Source organism: Marmota marmota, unplaced genomic scaffold, assembly GCF_001458135.2.
Source record: "Marmota marmota marmota unplaced genomic scaffold, marMar, whole genome shotgun sequence".
NCBI lineage: Eukaryota > Metazoa > Chordata > Mammalia > Rodentia > Sciuridae > Marmota > Marmota marmota.
In genome coordinates, this window is record NW_026000196.1 from 21,686,594 (window position 1) to 21,709,540 (window position 22,947).

Sequence of the window (22,947 nt, forward strand, 5' to 3'; positions counted from 1 at the left end):
TAGTGGCTCCCAATGCTTCTGCCCAAAGCTAAACCCCCAGATACCTCCCAAATTTATTATGCTGTCAAACATGCTGGGGACTTCTAATGCCTTCACTCAAAATCCTCCTTTGTCTGGAATGAACACCCTTTCCCTTCTCAGCATGACCCCCTTCTACTTCTCAACCCAGTACAGTATCTCTGAGCCTGCCTGTATTCACAGCAGCTGGTGGCTCCCATCCTGAGTAGGTGCTGGATGGAGGGCAGTCATGGCGCTGGGCAGGTCCTACCTTGTTAAGGGTTGTTTGTAGCCTTGTGCCCTTGTAGGTCTGTGAACCATGGGACCAGGCCATGCTTCCTGTGTACATCTCCTCAGGGTCCAGCAAGTTTCTGTCCCCAGTAGACACTGAGTATTTGAGGAATTAGAAAGTTTAGATGCTGCTGTCTCAAAGTGGGCCTGAACCCAGTGAGGCTATGTAAGTTTCACAAGACAGAGTCAGGAGGCCTTAGGAAAGTGGCCTGGACACCTTTGAGTTTGGAAAAGGACAAGCAGACTGCCTTGGCTGGGTGCTTGGAGCCAGAAGGAGGGAGGGAGGTAACCTGAAGGTGGTGGTCTTTGTCTAGGAACTTGAAGACCTGTTTAACAAACTGGATCAGGATGGAGATGGCAGAGTGAGTCTTGCGGAATTCCAAGTTGGCCTGTTCAGTCATGAGCCTGCTTCACTTCTGGAATCTTCTACCCTGCTCAAATCAAACAAGCCCTGGTCTCATTGTCAGGTAAAATGTAGCAATTAAATCTCAAAATCCAGCAGTAACTGTTGTCATTCCCTGATGACTGAGGATGCTGGCCTCTCTGCTGCTGTCACCACTTGAGCTGCTCAGGAGCTGGCTCAGTGTGTGCACACGTGAAGCTATGTGGCTTAGATTTTGGAACCACACAGACCTGGGGGTGAGTCAGTGTTGCTTTTTCCAGCTGGGCATCACAGGATGAGTTACTCATTTTCTCTGAGCTTTAGTCCCATCTGTAAGATGGAGACAGTCAAGTCAACTATTTTAGGGGTTCTGGAGGATAATGAACAATGCACGGTACACAGCATTTCCTCAGTGAGTCTTCTCAATTGTAGGTGTGGTAATATGTTCCAAAAGAGAACTCCCTCCTTTCCCTTCCCTTCCCCATTGGGTATTGAGAGTTGGCTCCTGAAGGCTTCTGCTGTATCTTATCTAGAATTGGTCCTCAGTGTTCCTTAGCTGAGTTCTCCCCATTTTGTAGTCCTGCATTTTATCTTTTTCACAGATCCCATCTCCAGGGGCTGGGGAGAGTGAATTTCAGGCAGCTATTTAAATTAGGATTTTTTTCAGTGAACACTAGCTTAGCACAGTTTCTCTCAGCACTGGGATAGGATGGCACGGTTGCTCTGGAGATGTAGTGTGGATGCTTCTTTGCTGGTGGCATCATGTAGAACCAGTAGTGCTGTCTTTTACCAGGGGTGGGTACATCTGACTAGAGTTAATGAGAACAGGTGAAGAAGAAACTCAGCAGCCAGTGTTGCAGAGAGGTGTTAGCCCTACAGGTGAGAAAGACTGGAGAACCAGTGAGTCATGTTCCATGCTGGTCAAGTTAGTCACCGCCTCTGAATAAAGCTGTCCCTGTTTGCCACTGTTGGCCTCTGGCGCAGGGTCTTAGAGTAGCTGTGGCTCTTTCCAAAGGGGTCATCATTCACCCCTAGGCCCCAGGCTGACAGCTGAAGAGGACTGAGGGTCCCACATTTCCCATCAGTGGACTCCTTACCCAGCAGCCTAACCTGCTGAGGTCCTGCAGTTACAGATGTGCTAGAGGCTGCAGCCCCTCCCAGTGCAGCATGGCCCTCTCACTTCTGTTCTTGGTAAGCTGCTCCTGTTCTCCTGGGCATTGCAGACACTGAGTCATCTTCCCTCATCATCCCATACTCTGCAGTGTACATGCACACTACACACGCTCACACACACACACACACACACACATACTGCAAACCCACATTGTTCACTGTTCATGTGCACTCACTGTTTATACATCCACATCCATTGTATTTGTGTACCCCGTGTATACATACTGCATTCACACACATCCACTGTATACAGACATCCATCAAGGCTGTCACAGATACCATGCAGGGCAGGGAGAAGATATTCCTGTGTGTGGAGGGAGGCTGGGGGTGGTGAGCAGAGGTCTCTGATATTCAGGAAGTGCTGCCATCCCTAGTCCTTTAGTCCCAGACAATAGAGGCTTATTGGGAAGGACCCTACCTGGGGCAGAAAACAGCATGGAAATCATTCTTGCCCTTTAAATTCTTATACTACTGAAGTCTTAGAGGCAGCTTTCTGGCTGAGAGATTATGCCTTCTTTATAAAACTCACTAACACTCCTCAACCATGAGCTGTGGGTCTCTGAGTTGTAAGGAAATATTATTCTTCATGGGCCATTTCTTTTCTTCTTTTTGGGCCTCTCATTTCTTTTCTCGAAGTTAATTTACCTGGCATGGCATGTACCTTCCCAGGCTCTTCCTTTGTAAGGCCAGGTACACACTGTCACCACCTGAGAGGAGAAGTGTCAAAACCCCTTTATGGTCTCTCTGTTAAGTGATGTGCTGGCCAGGACTGATGGTAGGCCACCCAGGTATAAGGCCTCAAATGGACAGTACTAGAGCAGATGCCTGAGGGTCATTGAGAGAGCCCCCGGTCAGGGTCCCTGGGTGCAGATCCCTGGTCTTTTCCCTGAAGATCCATGTGATTTTAGACATATCCTATGATGGTACCCTGCCTCTTTTGTCTAGGAAAAGGAGCTAATGATAACATGAGTTGTTCTTGTTTTATACCTCAATGAGAAGGTAATGTGCTGAGCACAGGCTGGTGAGGGTGGAAAGCCATTAAAACATGTAGACGCTCTGTCTTCCAGTCACCCATGTGCTCAGGGTATCTTCTTTTTCCATTGTGCAGGTCCCAACAGAGAATGGCTGCCACACTACCCCTACCACTTCGTCCCTTGTGTCTGTGTGCTCAGGCCTGCGCTTCTTCTCCAATGTTGATGATGGTAGTGGCTTTGCCTTTCCTGAGCAGATCATCACCACCTGGGCACAGGAAGGGATTCAGAATGGCAGGGAAATCTTGCAGGTTTGAAACTGGCCATTCACAGCTGCCCTGGTGGGTGGCATCCAGGGACAGTTGGGCTGGATGGGGGTCATGTTTCCACAGAGAAAAATAGAAAAGCACCCCATGCAGGGACAGGGCAGGACATGTTCTCTGTGCAGAAAATCCCTTATAGGCAAGTCTTGGAGGAAACATCTTTTCCTTCAATTTCTGCTATTATTATATAGGAAATTTAAATCTTAAAAGATAATATATAAAATACAAAGAAAATAAGAGTCTCAAAAAGTGCATTTGAAGGTAAGTTCCATTGTCTACATACTTTACCCCATTGCTACACAAAGGAGGAAAGTGCCACAAATTTGTGAAGAGGTCTAATGGGTGTCACTGTCACCAGTGTTCCTAAAGAGTCCATGGTGAGCCGTAATTGCTCACAAAGCCCCCTGCCACAGTTTCCTCTTCCCACAGACCCTTCCCTGCCAGGGGTCGAAAGTCAGAGGCTTCTTGTACTTTACCACCCTCCTCCTGTTTTTTGGGCCACCCAGGAAGCTTCCTTCCGGGGCCACAGGGCCAGCCCTCAGGATTTGGAGAGAGCTCTTCCCTGGAGTGGCAAAGTCAGAGGCTCACAGGGAACAGATGGCTGAGGGGAAGATTGCCTTGGGGACATGCCATGAGTTAGATTTATTATTTTCTTTTTAAAAATACCTTTATTTTATTTATTTATTTTTATGTGGTGCTAAGGATAGAACCCAGTGCCTCCCACATGCCGGGCAAGTGCTCTACCACCGAGCTACAGCGCCAGCCCTAGATTTATTATTTTCATTTCCAAATTTCACTTTCCATTATTAAAAAAAAAAAAATTGTCTACTAGCTGGGGCTCTGTGAGCATAACTGTAATCCCAGCTACTCAGGAGGCTGAAGTAAGCAGATTGCAGTTTTGAGGCCAAGCTCAGCAAATTAGCAAAGACCCTATATCAAAATAAAACTTTAAAAAAAGAACTGGGGATACAGCTCAGTGGCAGAGGGACCCTGAGCTTAATCCTCAATACTATTTTAAAAAAATTCTTAGTACAGAAATCTATAAAATAAGAAAGTAAGTCTGTCCCTGTTTTGTTTTCATTCCTGGAGGTCCAAGGCAGGTGCAACAACTGACAGTTTGGTGGGTATTCTGTAGTTTTTTTTTTCCTGGCACACAAAAAAATAAATGTATTAATACATTCTACTTAAAACTTTTTTCAAAATTGATATCATACCATGTATCTTGCTAATTTATGTGACCTTTCCCCACTCTCAGGCAGTGTAAGTTGTTTCCAAAGTTTTCCTTATTAGAAATATCAGCATTTATAAAAATATTCTCATGCTTCTGTGCTAGAAATTTTTTTTGTGTGTTAAAATTACACATTTTAACTCTTCCTAGGCTCTGTCTTGTTGCTTCCAAAAACATCCCTGTTAGCATAAACCAACAGAGCATGAAGGAGTCCAAAAACAGCCTTTCAGTCTGCCTGCGTCTGTGGGCGGAGACCCTCTGGAGGCTCAACTTAGCCTTGGCGATCCCTTTATCATCCCTGCCAAAATGGCAAGTCCTACCTGGACAGCTGCCCTCATGATTGTTCTGAAAATCAGAGGCTGTTGGGATCACCAAAAATTTTATTCAGGGACTGGGGTTGTGGCTCAGTGGTAGACCGCTTGCCTCACATGCGTGAGGCCCTGGGTTCAATCCTTAGCACCACATAAAAATAAATAAACGAAACAAAGATATTGTGTCCATCTACAACTTAAAAAAAATTTTATTCAGGGAGGACAAAGAGCAGAGGTGCTATGCTGACATTTCCTTGGTGCAGGGGGAAGCATCTTGGCTGCCATCCTGGTCTGGTCAATGATGAGGCTTATTTCAGAACTTACTCCTTTTATTGTTTTTTGTTTGCTTGTTTGTTTTGGTACCAGGGATTGAATCCAGGGGTGCTTAACCATTAGGCAACTTTACCAGCATTCCTCCCACTTTTTGTTAATGTTAAAATTTTTTTCATTTTGAGACAAATTTCTCACTAAGTGGCTAGGGCCCCGGTAAATTGCTGAGGCTGGCTTTGAACCTGCAATCCTTCTGCCTCAGCCTCCCAAGCCAGTGGGATTATAGGTGTGCATCACTGCGCTTGGCCATTGATTTTTTTTTTTAATCAGATGTTGTTCTCATTTCTTTTGTAATTTACCAGTTGCCCTCAGGATTTGGTTTTATTTTATTGAGATAGCAACAATCTTGATCCGCTATCTCTCAGCACCTAGATACCAAGCAAGTATCTGTCAAGTGTGTGACCTTATTGAATCCTCACATCAGTCCTGAAGATGCTTCTATGTGTACTTGACAGTGGGGTGACAGAGTCAGTAGCTTGCCTGGGTCTCAGGATGGGTGGAATGTCATTCAGACATCGGTCACTCCACATCTGGGCCCTTTGTACTATATGAGGTTGCTAGTAACTGCTTATTGGTGGAGCTGCCAGCAGCAGCACAGGTCTCTGACCCTATAAAGAGCAGTGAGCGCCTGAGAGAACTTTCCCCTGGGAGGGAAGTACTGGCAGGGAGAGCCCTTGACTTACACATGTCCAGGCATTGCACACCTGGTTTCTCTAGGTCTCCAACCAATGCCATTGCACTTCTTAACTGAGCCTGCAATAGGGCCTGTTATGACGGTGTTCCTCTTGATGCTGCTCTGAGAGAAGACCCCTTAGTAGATTATCACTAAATCATACCCCCTACAACATATGCACCATTTCTTACCTCAAACAGTTTCTGTGGGTGAAAAATTTGGGGTCAGCTGAGCAGGATGGTCCCAGTTCATATTGCCTTGTGAGATTGTAGGCAGATGTCAGCTAGTGCCACAGTCCTCCACAGGCCCACCTGGGACTGGAGATCACTTCTAGGATGGTACATTCACAAAAATGACAGGGTGATGCTCACACCATAGGCAGGAGGCCTTTGTCCCTTGCCATGTAGACCTGTCCCTAGGGCTGCTTGAGTATCCCTCCAACATGGCAGCTGGCTGCTCCAGAGTGAGTGGTCAGAGCAAGGAAGCAGCCACATGTCTGGTGACTTAGGCCTTCATAATACATGCTGTTGCTTAGTATTCTGTTGGTTACACTGGTCAATTCTGTTTAGAATGGGAGGGGAGCACTCAGAAGGCCAGGAGCCATGGGCTCTCAGGAAGGCTGGCTCCCACGCATGCCACTATGATTTCTGATGACTTCTACTCCTGGCAGCTGCGTATACAGCAGGTTTCTGTCACTTTCCCACACACTATCTGGTGATACTGTTGCAGAAAAGAGTGTGCTGTGTCATAGCAACCTTAGTGTCCTGCTGCTTTATACGGTCCGCCTTTCTTATTAGGAGATGCTAGAAAGTGGGTGGCTGTGAAATTCAAGTCTTCATTTCTCAGGAGCAATCCCAATCCCCAGGGGAACTAGGCATGTCACGGCACCTTCTCCCATTGACTGATGTGGTGCCTGCCTCTGGACTCATGTGTAACTTCATAATTTTTTAGAAGTCATAGCAGAAAGTAGGAGTCAGGAGTACTTGATGCTGACAAAACAAGTGTGGTAAAACATTAGTTACTGGCCAACTGAACTGAGAGTATGTGGGTATTCACTCTTCTGTTCTTTTTGTATTATTGTAAAACACACATGACGTAAATTGTTATATTCTTTTAACTGTATTTTTCCAAATTCTGATGGGAAACAGAATCTCTCTGGGATACACACAGCCGTGGCTCCTCCTTTTGATAGATCGTTTACTTACAGAATCATCCATCCGTATATGTGTTTCATAGACATAGATGAATCAGGATTCTCTTAGTTTGAAATGGCAAAACCTCAACACAAATGGCTTAGTCAGAAGGAGAACCTTAGGGGCCTGAGTGGGCACCAGGGAAGTGGACTTGCAGGTATGACAGAATCTGAGTCAAGTGGTGGTATTGGGTCTCCCCTGTCTTGCTTTGTTGGCTGCTGGGCAGGCCTCCTCATGTGGGCTCCCTAAGGCTTATCCAGGACTTACAACAGTTGGTTTCAGAGGGATAAAGGACCCTGCCCCCTGGTCTCCACTTAAGTCCCCATGAGGTGCTTTTTGGCTTATGTCCTTCCTACACCTCAAGCTTTCTCCATACAGTGGGGCTCTGTCCAGCCTGGGTAGCATCCACCCCTGAGGCAGAGACAGGGTATGACAGGGATGACTGAGAACACTGCTGAAAGGGACAGGTGGCCTCATGACTAGAGGAATGTGATGGGGGGGGCACCTCATGACAAGGATGGGGGGTAGCCTGTAGAGTTACTTGGGACTGAATGCGGTGCCCCCCACCAGGAGACTTTTGCAGTCAGAAAAGAGATAGGTACTGGCTACAATAGCCATTATGGGACAGTCCCTGGACTGTCCTTAGGAGAATTAGGAAGTATGTTTGGAGAAGTCCCTTATCTTCTTGTGCCCAATGGGGCTTGCTACTTCCAGAGCCTGGACTTCAGCATGGATGAGAAGGTGAATCTTTTGGAGTTGACCTGGGCCCTCGACAATGAGCTCCTGACAGTTGATGGTGTTGTCCAGCAGGCAGCCCTGGCCTGCTACCGTCAGGAGCTGAGCTACCACCTGTAAGAGCCCACCAGGGACCAGGGATTGGGGTGAAACTGAAGTGACAGAGCCAAGATCACACACACAAGTCACCTTTTTCTTTGAGAGACCCACCTGTACTTGCTCAGATGTCAGGCAGCAGTGCAAAACTGTGGCCAGCAGGAATAACGGTGGCTGACATCTTCCTTCCTTTTATGCATCCAATGTAGATTAGGGGCCTGAGATCCAAGGACTCTTGGCCTAGCTGGAGACAAAGTGCCTACAGATAAATCCTCTCGCATCCTGAGCTCATCTAGATATGTAGCACACTGTAGGAGCTCTAGGCACAAACTCCCTGGGTCAAAAACCTTCTAGAAATTTTACTTGCCAAACATTTGGGGCACTTCCCCAACACCGTTTATAAAATGGGTACAGCAGCTATAGAAAACACACTAGGAGGTGGTTGTGGGGGCAATGAGGTCAGCATGTGCTGGCCCATACATGGTTTCTGTAACTGTTTTTATCATATACACAGACATGGGACTCATGGGGTTCAGAGTAGGCACAGGTGGAGTATGTCAGGTCTATGGTGGGGACCCCATCTGACCTGTCTCCTTTCTGTGGCAGAACACAAGTGGAACAGTTGGTGCAGGAGAGAGACAAGGCAAGACAGGACCTAGAGAGAGCCGAGAAGAGGAATCTGGAGTTTGTGAAAGAGATGGATGACTGCCACTCTGCCCTGGAGCAGCTGACAGAGAAGAAAATCAAGTAGGTTCTGGGCCCAGAGCAGTGGCTTCTGGGCAGACATGGTAGCAACTCTTCACCTGGGGCCTCTCCTGATGCGTTGCTGAGAGCAGGGGTTGGCATGGGGCTGCTGAGGCCACAGTTGTGTGTGCTGCAGAGCTGAGGCCCTGAGTTTCACCTGAGCCAGAAGACAGCTTTGAGGATATCCTTTCTAAGAGGAGAAGGTACATCTAAAATGCAGTCCTAGTCTTTAAGGTGTGGGTGCAAAGTGCCTGGTGTCAGCTGTGCATGCCCGTGGACTACAGGGAAAACCCCTGGCTCTGCCCTCACATACTTCAGGGTCTGCCTTATAAAAGCCAAGGAGGCTTATAATCTGGATATGTTCCTATTTGACTGTGAGGTGGTGGAAGCTTTGAGAGGGGCTGGCAAATGGTCTCTTATTGATTCGGCTGGTAGAGGGAGACCAGGGACCAAGGCCTGACTCACATGTCACAGCTCTAGTGTGCTGAGCCAAGCCCTGGTATAGTTTCAATGTGCGGTGTTGGCAGATAGATAGACCAGAGAAAAGGACACAAAGTCACCTCTCTGGTTTATAAGCCAGAACGTTTGAGGAAGTATTGCCTGTGAGGATTTCCCAGACTTTGTCAGGGAAGTAACTTCCCTGTACTTACTGTGGGAGTCTTAGTGGGTGGTGGGTGGAGTCAGCACAGTGCTTGCTGGCCTGTGGTCCCTCGAAGGGTTCACCTGTGCACCTCCCCCACACAAGAAGATAAAGGAGGAGGGAGAGAGAGATGGCATGGGTATCTTGATTACCCTGAAAAACCTCTCACCTTTGCCTCCCCTGTCATGTGTGTTGTGGCATTGGAAAATGACACTTTTTCACAGCAGTCCCCATACTATGTGTGTCATTCAAGATACACAGAAAGCCTCTGACACAGACCTGATGGACAGTTAAAGGGATTTATAGGAATTTTTACCCTCCCGCATTTGCCTCCCGTGCACCTTGGAGCATTCACCCAGCCAGCAAGGAGACTTTTAGCATTATTGTGGCTGGTAGGGAAGAGAGATGAGCAGGAAGTTGGTTGGGAGGAGCCAGAAAAGCTGTGGATAGCACCTTTTTTGGCTTGGTCAGCCAGCCCCAGCTGCCATAGAGGATGCAGACTGGTCCCAGTGAATGGGGAGCTCAGCAGTCAATACCTACCTCATGGCACTTTGTATTAGGCTAAACCTTGAGTTTATACCAAAAGCCCATTCTTCCTTTGCCAAAGACCATAGAACCTTGGCTGTGTAGTCTGAGGCCCAGAGGTTGAGGAGACAACATGGTCTCAGGCTCCCACGAAGACTTTTCTGGCCTATGAGGCTGCTGTGGTATGAGTGTTCTGTCTGTGCAGATGGTGCCTCACATAAGAGCCTCTGCCACCCAAAATAGACCATTTTAATTCCATTTTCAGCCAAAGAAACTAAGAGTTGAAGCAGTTTAGTAACTTGCCCACAATTTTGTTTGGATGCATGAAACTGAAATGTAGGTCTTCTCCTGTTCTTACACTGGTTTTTGTTTTGTTTTATATTTGGTATCAGGGATTGAATCCACGGGCACTTAACCACTAAGCTACATCCCCAGCCCTTTTTATTTTTTATTTTGAGACAGAAACTCACTAAGTTGCTTAGGTCCTTGCTAAGTTACTGAGGTTGGCTTTGAACCTGCAATCCTCTTGCCTCAGCCTCCCAAGCTGCTAGGATTACAAGTGTTATGCCACCATGCCAGGCTTGCACTATTTCTAAGACAACTTATTTAGTTTGAGAGTATAAGAAAATGGAACCTTAAGTGAAAGAAGCACTGAGGGGTCAAGAGTTTGTTCATGTCGCCCTGGGTCAGCCATCGTCCTCAGTCAATTCTTCTCCACAATCTGTGCACTCAGGTCTCTGCAGATATGCCCTGGGTGGAAGCAGGTCTCCACTTCGCCTCCTGTAGCAGCCACCTTCCCTCCTATGACAGTTCACATGGGCAGACTCTGGGCAAGTCAGGACTCCCTACTGTGTCCACCTGTGCCTACTATGTCCACTTCCCCTCCATAGTGGCTGGGGAAGGCCAACACAGTATGCTGAGGCCCACACATGCTTCTGCATGGTGTGGGGAGGAATGTGTTAAAAATACAAGTGAAAAAGGGTTGAGGGTATAACTCAGGTATAGAGCACTTGCCTAGAGATGGCACTATGGGGATGGGGCTGTGTGTGTAGTAACTGTGTAGATGTGTTTGTGAAAGAGCAAGTATGTGAGTACATGGGTGGGTGTGTGTGTGAGAAAGAGTGAGTGTGTGAGCCAGCATAGCTACACACTTGCTTCTACCAGCTGCTAAATCAAAGGCTCTTGCAGGATTGTGGGAGTTTTCAGGAAAGCTAAAAATTAAGTGTCCTTTTGCCAAACTTTGAAAGTGTTTCCGATTAGACCTGAGATACTGAATACACATACCTTACCATAAAGCGGTGTCTGGGTAAACTGAAAAGCGTAGATGTGGGAGGCCTACCAAGTGATATAGTCATGGCGCTTGACCTTCCTGTGGTTGAGGTGGGCCAGAGTCACTGTCCTGAGCCCCCTGCACATGGAGGTTTATCTCAGAGGGGTGGTTAAGAATTGAGTTAGTGATGTTTCTGCTCCTGTCAGCAGTTGACAGTCTCCATTCAGCTGGTGCATCTGAAAAGTCCAGCCCAGCTTTTCTGTGTACACTCCTGCTACATGAGTTCCCGAAAGCCAAGTTGGAGAATCCTCATGGTGAAGGCTACTCTTGTCTTGACAAGGTGCTTACCTTTGCTCCCCTAAGCTGTTCTCCTTAGTTCTCTGCCTTCCCAGAACTGCTCGTGAAGTTGGTCTGGGTTTCACTGGCAGAGTGAAATTTGTTGTTAAAAATAGAATGAAAAGGGATTGGGGGGATAACTCAGGTATAGAGTACTTGCCTAGTATGCACAAGGCCTTGGTTTATATTTCCAGCACCATAAAGAAAAAAAAAAAAAGGGATTGAAAGTCTACTGAGAGAGGCTAGTAGGTAAGTTACTAGAATGTCATTTCCTTTCTCTTGATAACCCACCCACCCACATTCTCCTAACAGCTCTTTTAACAATGGTTAATATCAGCTTCATGACTTTTTGGTACTAGGGATTGAATCCAGGGACACTTAACCACTGAGCCACATCCACAGCCCTTTTTATTTTTTATTTTGAGACAGGTTCTCACTAAGTTACTTAGTGCTTTGCTAATTTGCTGAGGCTGGCCTCAAACTTGTGATCCTCCTGCCTCAGACTTTCAGGTTACTAAGATTCCTTTTGAAACAAATACACCTAAAATCTAAAAGTAAGTTGATTTTGGATAATCCCCTTGGGTAACCAAGAGTTAATTTATTCTAGTTGGAATGTGTGGGGCTTGATTATCTTCCAGCCACCTGGAAAGAACTTGGTGATGTCTTTCCTAGGAATTGGGATCATAAACTCTACAGTAGTATCTCTGTCTATGAATCTGGTTGAGGGACACATGAAGAGATTCTGAGCCAAAGCCCAGGGAGCCTAGTGGGCTTCTGGATCTCATTCTGTGAGCAGTGGGGAAATTATCAGTAGGTTCCTATAGGTAATTTTTATGGTTAAGTTTTTTCACTATGTATGTAATAAGTGACATATTCATTATAGAAAACTCAGAAAATACAAATAAAAAGAAAAATAACACCAGAAATTCTATTTCCCAAAAAGGATTACTATTTTCAGTATCCTTCCATATAACAATGTCCTTCTATCCATATAACAATATATAAGATGATATCATATTATATATACTTTTTTGATGGCTGCAGAGTGTCCCATTATGTGAGTCTGCCTCCTTTTTTTATTTAACCATTTTCTTTTCATTGTGTATTTTAAAGGTTTCTAAAGAATGGGGTGACAGGATCAAATATTGTATGCTGTAAAAATAGTAGTTTTAAACTTAGTTAAAATATTGTGAAGTGTTAGTCCTATTTGTCATAGTGTGTTTTTTTCCTGAAAAAGAGATGTCCTTCCTCCATCTTCTTGCCCTTTGGGTATTTCTTCAAAGTTCTGAGCCAAGATTAAAAGCCTGGGTTTTGACAGCTGGAGGATGTCCCATACTTCTCTTATACTCAGTCCTGGACACTGTCAACCCTTCTGAAGTCAGAGTCTCTTTCATCTGCAAGTCTAAACAGACTTGGTTTGAGAAATGTGTCAAGAGACTATTTCAGTAATAAGACTAAGATTTGATGGAAATGGTTGTTGCAAAAGATGAATGGAAATTTTGAGGAAAAAAAATGCTACATATATCTTCCTCTTGGGAATTCTCTCTTGAGAATTCACTGTCCATAGGTTTCATGCTGCCTGTTTCTTGCAGAGGGGGCTGACTTTTACACGAATCTGGTGTCAAAGGCCTTATCAAAGGGCTGCTGCAGGGTAGTGTGGTGCGATGCTGTGCAGTGTAGGTTTGGAAGTAGAAAAGCTGTGCATCAGTGATACACCCCAGAGAGCTCTGACCACTCACTCACCCCAGGACTCCAAGGGCAAGGTGCTGGCATTCATGTAACCCAGCAGCACCCCTTTTCTGATAAGCATCAGGCCTGCATGAGAAGTTCATCTGCTAGAAGCCAACCCCATCTGCTGAGCAGAATGACAGGGTCCCAGATGGCTGGCCAAGTGCTAAAGGTGGTGGGCTTCTGAGAAGAAATGCATCCTGAGGAGGCAGGTGGCACGCCAAAAGAGCCCCAATATAGAGTGCATGCTGTGTTACAGGAACCTGGAGGAGGGGTACAGGGGAAGGCTGAGTCTCCTGCGCTCAGAGGTGGAGATGGAGCAGGAGCTGATGTGGGAGCAGGCCTGCAGGCAGAAGGCTGCACTGGAGCAAGATGTGAGCCGCTTGAGGGCTGAGGAGGCCAGCCTCCATGAGAAGCTCACCCTGGCCCTAAAGGTAAGTGGGGTGCACCCCTGGGGCCCCACTGTGAAGATACAAATGGTTGGCAGAGTAGGGTGATGTTACTTTCTCAGCCAAAGGAGAACATTTCAACTTTGTGAGGAGCCATATTGTGGCTCCCTCTAGCTCCCATTCTTTGCTGAAGGTCAGATAAACCTGAGATCAAGGAGAGCCAGCCACCACAGCCAGTCTGGTGGTACCCTCAGAGTCTAGGAGCACATATAGAATAGCCTGTCAAAGACCAGATTTGTGGCCTGGAAGAGACATGGCTTTGGTGAATGTCCCATGCTCTGCACTCCTCCTGTGCTTGTCTCCAGTGAAGTTCCAGGCTGCAGGACAGGCAGCTGAGACTTAGAGGCACTCATCTGTGTGCCTGGTTCCTGCTCTCCTGTTGCTCCTTCCTTCCTAACTTGGAGCCCAGTGGCTTCCTTCCACATCTGCCCTGCTTCTTAGCAGTCTCTCTCCTCTAGGAGGAAAAGCTGGACACAGCATAAATCACTTACCAGCCTTGTTGTTGGTGGAATTATGTCCCTTGACCCTTCTCACTACAGTCCCCAGTGTCTGCAGATCCTACCCTCCTTCCCTGGTAGACCTCTGAGCCCTATATCAATAGGGCAGTTTCAGATCCCTCATTTAGAAAACAGCTCAGGCCAGGCACAGAGGCATACACCTGTAATCCCAGCAACTTAGGAGGTTGAAGCAGGAGAATCTCAAGCTTGAGGCCAGCCTGACCTTGTACCAAAAAATAAAATGGATTGGGCATTATTGCTTAGTGATAGAGCACCCCTGGGCTCAATCCCCAATTCTGGGGGTGGAGGAATGATGCATTCAGCCTTTTTTTTTTTTTTTTTATCACCCTTAACTTTTCTAAGCATGCAGAATGGGAGAAGAAAAGTAGAGACAATCAGGAAGCCATCTTTGTACAGCCCCACCTGTTCAGTGCAGAGGCAGTGGGTACATAGATGCCCTGCCTTAAGGGTTGTTCCCTGATTACAAATGCTGCTTGGTACAAGCCTTCTACTTTAAGAGAGGTGACACTGAGACCTGCTGACATCCTCCTTCAGTTCCTAAGCCTGGTCAACACTGGCCTGTGTCTCATAGGAAAACAGTCGATTACAGAAGGAGATTGTGGAAGTGGTGGAAAAGCTTTCAGATTCAGAGAAACTAGTCCTGAAACTACAGAACGACCTGGAGTTTGTGCTGAAAGACAAGGCAAGTCCTTCTGCTGATTTTGAGTCTTCAGAGGGAAGCCTGTGGTAGTGGGTAAAAGCTGTCTGTATCTTGAAAAAGAATATATAGATGACTGAATTTAATGTTTTTCTACTGAAATTCTAGAACCGAAAGAAAGTTAGCATGGCTACCTTACCTCGTTTTTATACCTCTTTGCGACAGTATTGGGTGTCATCTGTGACCAGGGACAGCACCATTTGCATGGGCCTCAGATACCCATTCCCAGAGTTGGGGGTAAAGAGGAAGGTTAGAGCTCTGTGCCACCTCAAGGCTCCCATGGGGCTCTCCCCATCCTCTGAGGAGAAGAGGGACTACTCAGGATGGCAGGAAGGAAAGTCAGAGTGGTTGTACCTGGAGGTGCACAGCCCACCAGGGAGGAAGGTTCTCAGAGTCAGGACTGGAGAAGCAGCTCCACTGGCCTGAGGGCCTTCCCCTGATTACTTGTCCTTCTCACTTTCAGCTGGAGCCACAGAACATGGAGCTGCCATCCCAGGAAGAGCAGTTTGCAGTACTCCTGAAGGAATATGAGCTCAAGTGTCGGGTACATGCCCCACCCAACCTGCCTAGCCACCTGAAACAGCCCTGTGTCCTGCTGTACCTGGGACTGAAGCCCTCACTTTTGTCATTGATGCACAGAACCTTCCTGTACCCCTACCCTACCCCTAGTCCACCCTGCAGCAGCAGCAGGAAGGGGTGCCTGTGAAATGGGCTTGCCCTGGAGGCTGTCGAGGTCTGCCTGGCTCAGACCTCTGGCAATGTGCAGCCCTTATACCTTTCCCTTCCTGGGTGAACAGCACACTTGGTCTTCAGGTATAGAGTGGTCCAGCAAGGGATGGCAGGAGTATCTTCTCTAGGCAGAGTGTCTAATGGAGGTTGCTCAGCCCTACACAGGCATTGTTGAGTCATGCCAAGTGTGCCCAGGGACCAGCCAAGATTCTGAGATAGAAGGGTCTATTTTCAGGATCAATCCTCTTGAAGAAATTTCATTATAGGACACCAGGTGTGGTAGCACCCACCTATAATCCCCATGACTTGGGAGGCCAAGGCAGAAGAATCACAAGTTCAAAGCCAGACTCAGCAACTTAGCAATTTAGCAAGACTCTGTTTCTAAATAAAATTAAATATAAAAGGGGCTGGGGATGTGGCTCAGTGGTTAAGCACCCCTGAGTTCAATCCCCAGTATAAAAAGTAAAAATAAAGAAAGACAGAAAAGAACATGAAAGTAGATGATTATAGACATGAACACCTACATAGGCAGCATTACTGATTGAGTAAGAATAAGTAAGACACATCTTCCAATTGTTAGTCATTTAAAACTGTATGGTGGGTCTGGGATGTAACTTAGTGGTAGAGCATGTGCTTAGCATATATGAGGCCCTGGATTCAAGCCCCACTGCACCCACCAAAATAATCCTCCATATATAAACTCCACTGACAAAAAAAAGAAACATCTAAGACAGATGAGTTAACTGTTCCAAGTTCAACACTATAATTTGTAACTATACGAAGATGTGATTATGTGTGAAGTTGACAGTTCTATCAGGTCCAGGTATAGTTACCTTGTGTGCTAATGGATTAGACACAACTGGTTTTAGTTTTCTCTAATTCTTTCCATATATAAGTCACCTATAAGTATTCATTCCAAGTCACCTCACACTAAAAATGTGATTATTTCTGGGGATACTGTTAATAGTCATTGTTAAGGGCACCAAAGTAATTTTTTGTGATTTGAAAGTGGAGCAGATAGTGTGGGGAGAAAAATCTGTATTCTTAAAGTTGATAATTAATATGGGATGCCCTGTCTCCAGAAAAATAGATAAAACATTGTTTGGTTTTTAAGGGGCTATTATCAATTTATTTCTCATTGATTTTCCTCCAATTTAAGTACATTAATTACGTTGTTTCTGCTGCACATTGCTTTGCCAACACCAGAGGATAAAGGTGAGCCTGACCTATGGTTCTGAGTGGGCTCTGCATCTGCTGCTGTGGTTTGCCTCTGACTCCAGACCCCAATCCCAGGTGCCCTGTTGGTTTTTCTCTGCACTGATTCTTCCTTTTAAAAATCCTGTGTGTGGTGAGCCGTTGTCACCCTTCCTCTGGACTTATTTGGGGTATATTGGGGGCAGTCATACAGTGGAATGTGCTGGCTAGCTGTCTGCCAGGATCATAGTCACATGGGTCTTTCTTTTGAACTTGTTGAGTAGACTAGGAACTTAGAAGTAACCATCAATTAATATATGCCTTTAGTGCACTGGATTTTTCAAACATACATAAATCCTTTTTCTTGAATGTAACTCTGCTACTTATTTCACCTCTGATTCTTGAAAATCTACTTTTTGACACATTGCTAAAGATATTTTACATTTTAGTGCTAACTGTTTATTTAAAAATTTTCCCTTTCCATATTTTTGGGATATTTTTTGGCTATTTCCAACTAACATTTAGAGCATTTTTAAAATGTATACAAAGTTGCAAGCATAAAAATATAAAAATAGTGCAATGAACACCTGTGTAAAAAGAAGGGAATACCCTTCTTTAAAATTTTAATTGATATATAATTGAACATATTTACGGGGCACAGTGTGAGAAAGTCAATATGTGAATACAATGTGTAATGATCAAATCAGAGTAATGAGCATTTTCATCTCCTCAGACACTTATCATTTATTTTTATTTGGAACCTTCAAACGCCTCTTACATTTAAATTGAGATATGTAATAATTTCTTATGAACTATAATCCCTGGTGTTTCCTTTTGATTCAATGGAGGCAGTGCTTTCTTGGCTAGAACACTTAGGTAGGAGACATTGTGTTTATCTGGCCCTCATTGGTGATGGTAATGATCACCTGGTTGAGGTGTTGCCTGATTTCCCTGACATATGATTGTTTTTTTCTCCCTTATAACTAAGCAGCAGGGAAACACTTTAAGGCCAGGCATGCATCCAAATTGTCCTTGAATTTAGCATCCATTAGTGATTCTTGCCCAATTCAGTCCTTACCATGATAATTGCAAAATGATTTTTTCCAACTCCAGCACCCATTCCACATCTGTCACTGTTGTTCTACTTCAAGCTAGGTTAGAACTCCCATTTGTCCCTCTGTCCTTGGTATAGACATTAATTCCCCTTTTCCCCCAGTAGCTTTTAATTCGTTCATGTGCTAGTAATTCTGGTGTTCAAATTGTGCAACCTTTGAGCAGTAAGAGCGTCCTCTAGCTGACTGAGGGCATCTTTTATGGTCAATCCCCAGGTTCCAGAAAATGTACCTTCCTTACTGTGCATCTCTCCTTCTTCCCAATATCACTTCTCTGGGGTTTCTTGTGCTTATAATGAGGATATTTGCCAGAAAGGACACAATGCTTTCTCTTGATGCAGAATTCCCTTTTTATTTCACTGTCTGTCATTTTAACTTTCCCTTTGTCTTTTGACTGTCGGTCTCAGTTTTCATGGTGAGGCTGCCCTTGCTAAAGGGGAGTCTGAAATGTTAATTAGATTCTCCTTAGAGATTCTCTGTGGTTTCATGTCTTTACTGCTACTCAGAGTAGCATATCTTTGATCAGAAACCCTAAATTCGATTTTCTTTTTGAACTTTTCTACATCAGTCCCTAACAGATACCCAGTTTTTCCCATCTTCTGGACATACACAGGGCTTTAGACCCCTACATGCTTAATCAGCTTGACTGGTTCCCCACAGGCAGCCTGCCAGCACTGCTTTCCTCTCCACACTTCTGAAAGTTGCTTCTTGGTATTGATGTTGAACCCCATCTCATTTCTGATTTCATTTAGGAGCTTGCCTTCTCCCCACTAACCAGAAGGAAAGTTCCAAAGTTCCAGAGTCTGCAGATTACCAGGGCTACAGGAAATGATTGCTAGGCTTGTCATTAAAGTCTGTCTCCCTGGCTGGTGCAGTAGTGCCCCAAAGTTGCCTTTAGTGTCCTTAAACCACCCCAAATAAACATGTAGTGTCTGTGACAACAGAGTACTGGCTTCCTACTCATGCCCAGCTCCCTTCCCCTGTGGAGACCCCTGGTGCCCAGAACACATGCCACCTTCAACAATCATGACAAACCACTCCTGGCCTGGCCTGTGCACCCCCATCATCTGAGAGAACCTCTGTTTTCTGGCACTACTGAATTTATGGAATATTTCTATGCTCTCAAAATACCCATTTTGGGTGGCAGAAAGAACCACAAAGTCAGCAGGGCCTGACTTTGGGTGGAAATGATTCTGTAGATGCTGCCTTCTAGATCAGCACTGGCTAATAAAAATACAATACCAGTCACACATGTAGTTTAAGTTTTCAAGTAGGTACCTTAAAAAATATAGAGATAGGTGCTGTTAATTTTAATAATATATTTTGTTTAATCCAATATATCAAAAATGTTATTTTAATACATAAACAATTGTTGAGATATTGTACAACACCCCCAACTTTTTTTTTAAGTCTTTGAAGTCATATTTATATTTCAGGAGCTCATTAGCCTATATGGCAAGCAACTCTGTTTTGGACAGTTCAGGACCAGATGAATAATGAAGCTGCTGTGTTGAAGAACAGGGCCAGTTAGCAACCAATGAGTGCCTGTTCTGTCCTAGCCTATTCTTTCCCCAGGACAGAGCTGCTCTCTTCTCAGGAGAAAAGTGCATTTTTGCACAGGGGATTTGGAGTGAGGTGCAAATGACCCTCCATAAATTCTTCTTTAAGATGCGCAGTGCCTGGCCCTCTTCTGTGGTGGCCTGCAGCTACCACAGAAAGGCACTTGCTCTAAGGGGAGACTTGATGATACAGTTGGCAGGCCAAGGCACTGGCCTCCACTGGTCTCCGGCAATGGTTTCAGGAAGATTAGGTTATTTAATGAGAGCTATCTGAAGAGGTTGTAAAGAATTACAAATTCAAAACTCAGGCAGCCACTATCTTGTGGGTGTGCCATGTGGGCCTCCATTCCTCTCCACAGTGTTCAAATTCGAGCTTCCTCACAGCATGGTAGCCAGCTTCCCTCTGAGGGAGTGTCCCAAGAGACTGTGTGGTAACTTGTCCTTAAAAGGCATATGACCTCACTTCTGCCGTGAGAAGGTCAGATCAGTCACAGAGTCACAGCTCTGCCTGGGACCCAGGATAGGGGAGAGAGACCCACCATCAGGAATGACTGTTGCTGTGTTTCTGGAGAGTCTACAGGATTTGGAACCATCTAGGAAAATGAGCTGGAAACTCTTTCTCCTATCCCTTGTAACAAGCAAGTGCCTCGACCCGTTTATCCAGACATGCTTCATTAAAGTGCAGACCCCAAACGTGCCAGCCCCAATGCAGACCCTTCCTTTGAAGCTTCCTCCTCCATCTGAAGGGTGTGTCTCTCCCTTATTTCACTTCCTGTGCCCATGTGGCCTCCACCTACTCGTTGTCTGCTTGCTAATCATCCTTTCTGCTTTGTGACATTTGATCTAAGGCAAGTGGCATCCTCTTTGCTATTTAATAAATGCATCTTCAGAACCCTTTGCATATTGCTCAGCAGCTGAGGAAAGAATCCCAACACATAGTCCAGGACATTATAGTTTCTCATGTGTGATTTTTAAACAAAGCACCTGTAGTTTCAGATGTTAGAAATTCTCTGTATTTTCCACAGTTGCCTTATTATCCACTCATTTTTTTTCTTTGAGCCTTTCCTGTACTTCTGATGATCAAAACTCATTTGGGTGTGAGATTGACTGGTTTTTGCTTAGCCTAACTAACATGTTAGGAGTCCAGAATCATTTCCTGCTGGCCTCACTGTGTGCTTAGCCCATATTGGATACTCCCTAAAAATGGGGCTGGTCCTGGGCTCATCCTTACTGGGCTCAGTGGCTGCAGTAATGAGAGCTATCTGAAGAGGTTTTAAAGAATTACAAATTCAAAACTGAGATAGCTCTCATTAGGAGATGGTATCTGGCTCTACCCCACAGGATCTGCAAGATTGCAATGATGAGCTACAAGCTGAGCTGGAAGGCCTGCGGGCACAACTGCCTGAGAGTTGGCAGAGCCCCTCAGAGGACCTAGGCACCCATGGACAGAGGGTCTCTGGATGTGGCCCAGCAGGTACGAGCCTGGCCCTGGCTGGTGGGGCTCCATGGAAGCAGCTCGAGGCTGGATGTTTACATGACCCTTGAGACCAGAGGTGGTGAAGGAGTGTGGAGAGTTTTGCCATTTGTTATAAATGGCGAAGGTTATGATGATGTTGTGAACTCAAGGGAAATACATCTGCCTAGTGAAGCGTCATAGGCAACCTTGTAGCAGAGCCTGGAATATGGAAGGCAACTTAGGGTAGCTGTGGGGTGGGCATGGGACAGTCCCCACTGAGGGGAAGTCCTGCCTGTATGCAGAGTCTACCTTCAGGCGCCCACACTCTCAGGTGAGGGAATTGGGGCCTTGATGGAACTTGTAAGGAGCCTCCCAGTTCTCTTGAATAATCTGTGTTCAGGTTAAGACCGGCTGCTGATTTCTATGGAGCACTAGCTTTTATAATATGGTGTAACCCTTTTTGCTAGCACCTCATTCCTCACAGATGGGGCACAAGGAAGGGGTGCTGTCTTCAGGGTGATGAGATGAAGACAGGATGACTGATGTTATCCACATGTCAGATTGGAAGGTTTAGAAGGGACCCTGAGGTGCATAACATAACAGAATGTCCTCTCATTCACAGGCATTTTGTCTGTGGGTGATTCCACTCCAATGAGTATAGAAACGGAGATAATGATGGAGCAGGTGAAGGAACGTTACCAAGATCTCAAGATCCAGCTGGAGACCAAGGTCGTGGACAAGGGCACCATGGGCTACACACTGGCAGCAATTGCTTCACTGAACCAATGTTACCACACACGGCTGCCCTGGCACCTGCATCTGCCTTGTAATGGGCCAGCTCAGAGAGGAAAGATTGTAGGGAAGAGTAAATAAAACTGATATTACCCCCCAGGCCCTCTGTGGGGGGAAGTAGGATGTAATAATAATGATAAATGACAGGGAAGGAAGGGGTTTGTTTTGCCTCATGTTTAACACAAGAGGATGTGTTAAAGATAGCTGTGTGATGGACAGCTTTTCCTACTTGTCTGCTATTGGGAATTACAGGGACAAGCTTTGTTCTAAGCCTAAATGACCTGGAATTTGCCCTCCATGGGGACTCCATGGGCAGGATCTCTCAGGCTGAGTGTGTCCTCTTGGATGAACTTGTCCCCTGCTCTGTTATTAGGTAGTAGTGGATTTTAAGGACAGTTTCCAGGACTTGCTGTCATGAATCCAATTCATCTGTCTGATTAGCAGTTGTGTCCTTGATCTCCCCGAATGAATTAATTGGAAGCTTCTAGCATGGCTTTGCCCACCTATATCTGGATAGTATTCCTTCTGTCAGGTATTCCAAGGTGTTAAGAGCCACCCTGCTGGTCTTGTGAAGGATCCTTAGATCTCTCAGTAGCTATCATGCCCTCTGCCCTCTTCATGTCACCTGGTCAGGTGCCCAGGTTGGCCCTGAGCCTTCAGACCCCACCTACTGGACCTGCTTTGGGGGGGTCACTGTGAAGTCATGGCGGATGACATATTGCATATGGCCAGCCTGGGTCCTCAGAGAGTGTTGCCATCATTTACATTGTTGCCTCCTTCCACAGACCCTGGGGCCTAGTTAGGTCTAGGCCATTGTGCCTGGTAGCTTCATATTTCTGTTCTTACCAGTTAGGTCATATTTAGGACTTTCTGACTTGTGTTGCTCATGGTTCCCTCTTTAGGTAAATTACTACGAGATGGAAATTGAGGTCATGAAGAGAAACTTTCAGAAGGAGAGAAAGGAGATGGAGCAGGCTCACCAGCTTGAGGTTTGCACATTGGAAAGCCAGAAAGCAGACCTGGAAGCATTGTATATCAAGTCTCAGGAGGTCATCCTGGGCCTTCGGGAGCAGCTGCAGGATGCAACTCATGGCCCTAAGCCTGGGCAGACTGGGCTGGAACAGTGCTGTGCACAGGTGCTGTGTGGCCTGGCCCAGCAACTGAAGGAGGAGCTGCAGCTGAGGCACCAGAACCAACTACAGCAGATAAGGTCTGTTTGGGTTTGGAGCTCATGACTAGGGTTTCTTGCTAACAATCAAAGTTTGAAATTAGATTTAGGTAAGCTCTTTAGGATTGCAGTGTCTTCTAGCAGGATGAGTTTTCTCTGGGTAAATGAATGAGGACTGAAAAAATTGATTGTTGTATTAAAGATTTTTACTTTAAGGCAAAAATACCCTTTAAACAGAATTTGGGAAATGGAGTAGTTTTTTGTGTAGAATTTTAACTCTGTTCTTTCTCTTCTGCCTCAGACTTGCCTAGTGGGCAAAGGTAGAAT

At 45.8% G+C, this 22,947-nt stretch overlaps 1 protein-coding gene across 7 annotated transcripts in view; it reads left to right on the forward strand.

The window, feature by feature from the left end:
* Positions 1-22,947, forward strand: part of Ninl (ninein like) — a 152,302-nt gene that overhangs the window by 102,346 nt on the left and 27,009 nt on the right. For 5 of the 7 annotated variants that reach the window (XM_048790406.1, XM_015493160.2, XM_048790407.1 and 2 more), the window contains 10 exons: positions 603-755; positions 2,952-3,125; positions 7,587-7,723; positions 8,310-8,450; positions 13,206-13,380; positions 14,485-14,595; positions 15,074-15,154; positions 20,546-20,678; positions 21,283-21,389; positions 22,355-22,662. In XM_048790406.1, coding sequence (XP_048646363.1) covers positions 603-755; positions 2,952-3,125; positions 7,587-7,723; positions 8,310-8,450; positions 13,206-13,380; positions 14,485-14,595; positions 15,074-15,154; positions 20,546-20,678; positions 21,283-21,389; positions 22,355-22,662 — 1,520 coding nt within the window. The remainder of the gene's footprint in view (positions 1-602; positions 756-2,951; positions 3,126-7,586; positions 7,724-8,309; positions 8,451-13,205; positions 13,381-14,484; positions 14,596-15,073; positions 15,155-20,545; positions 20,679-21,282; positions 21,390-22,354; positions 22,663-22,947) is intronic. The other 2 variants (XM_048790409.1, XM_048790410.1) reach the window with 2 other exon arrangements.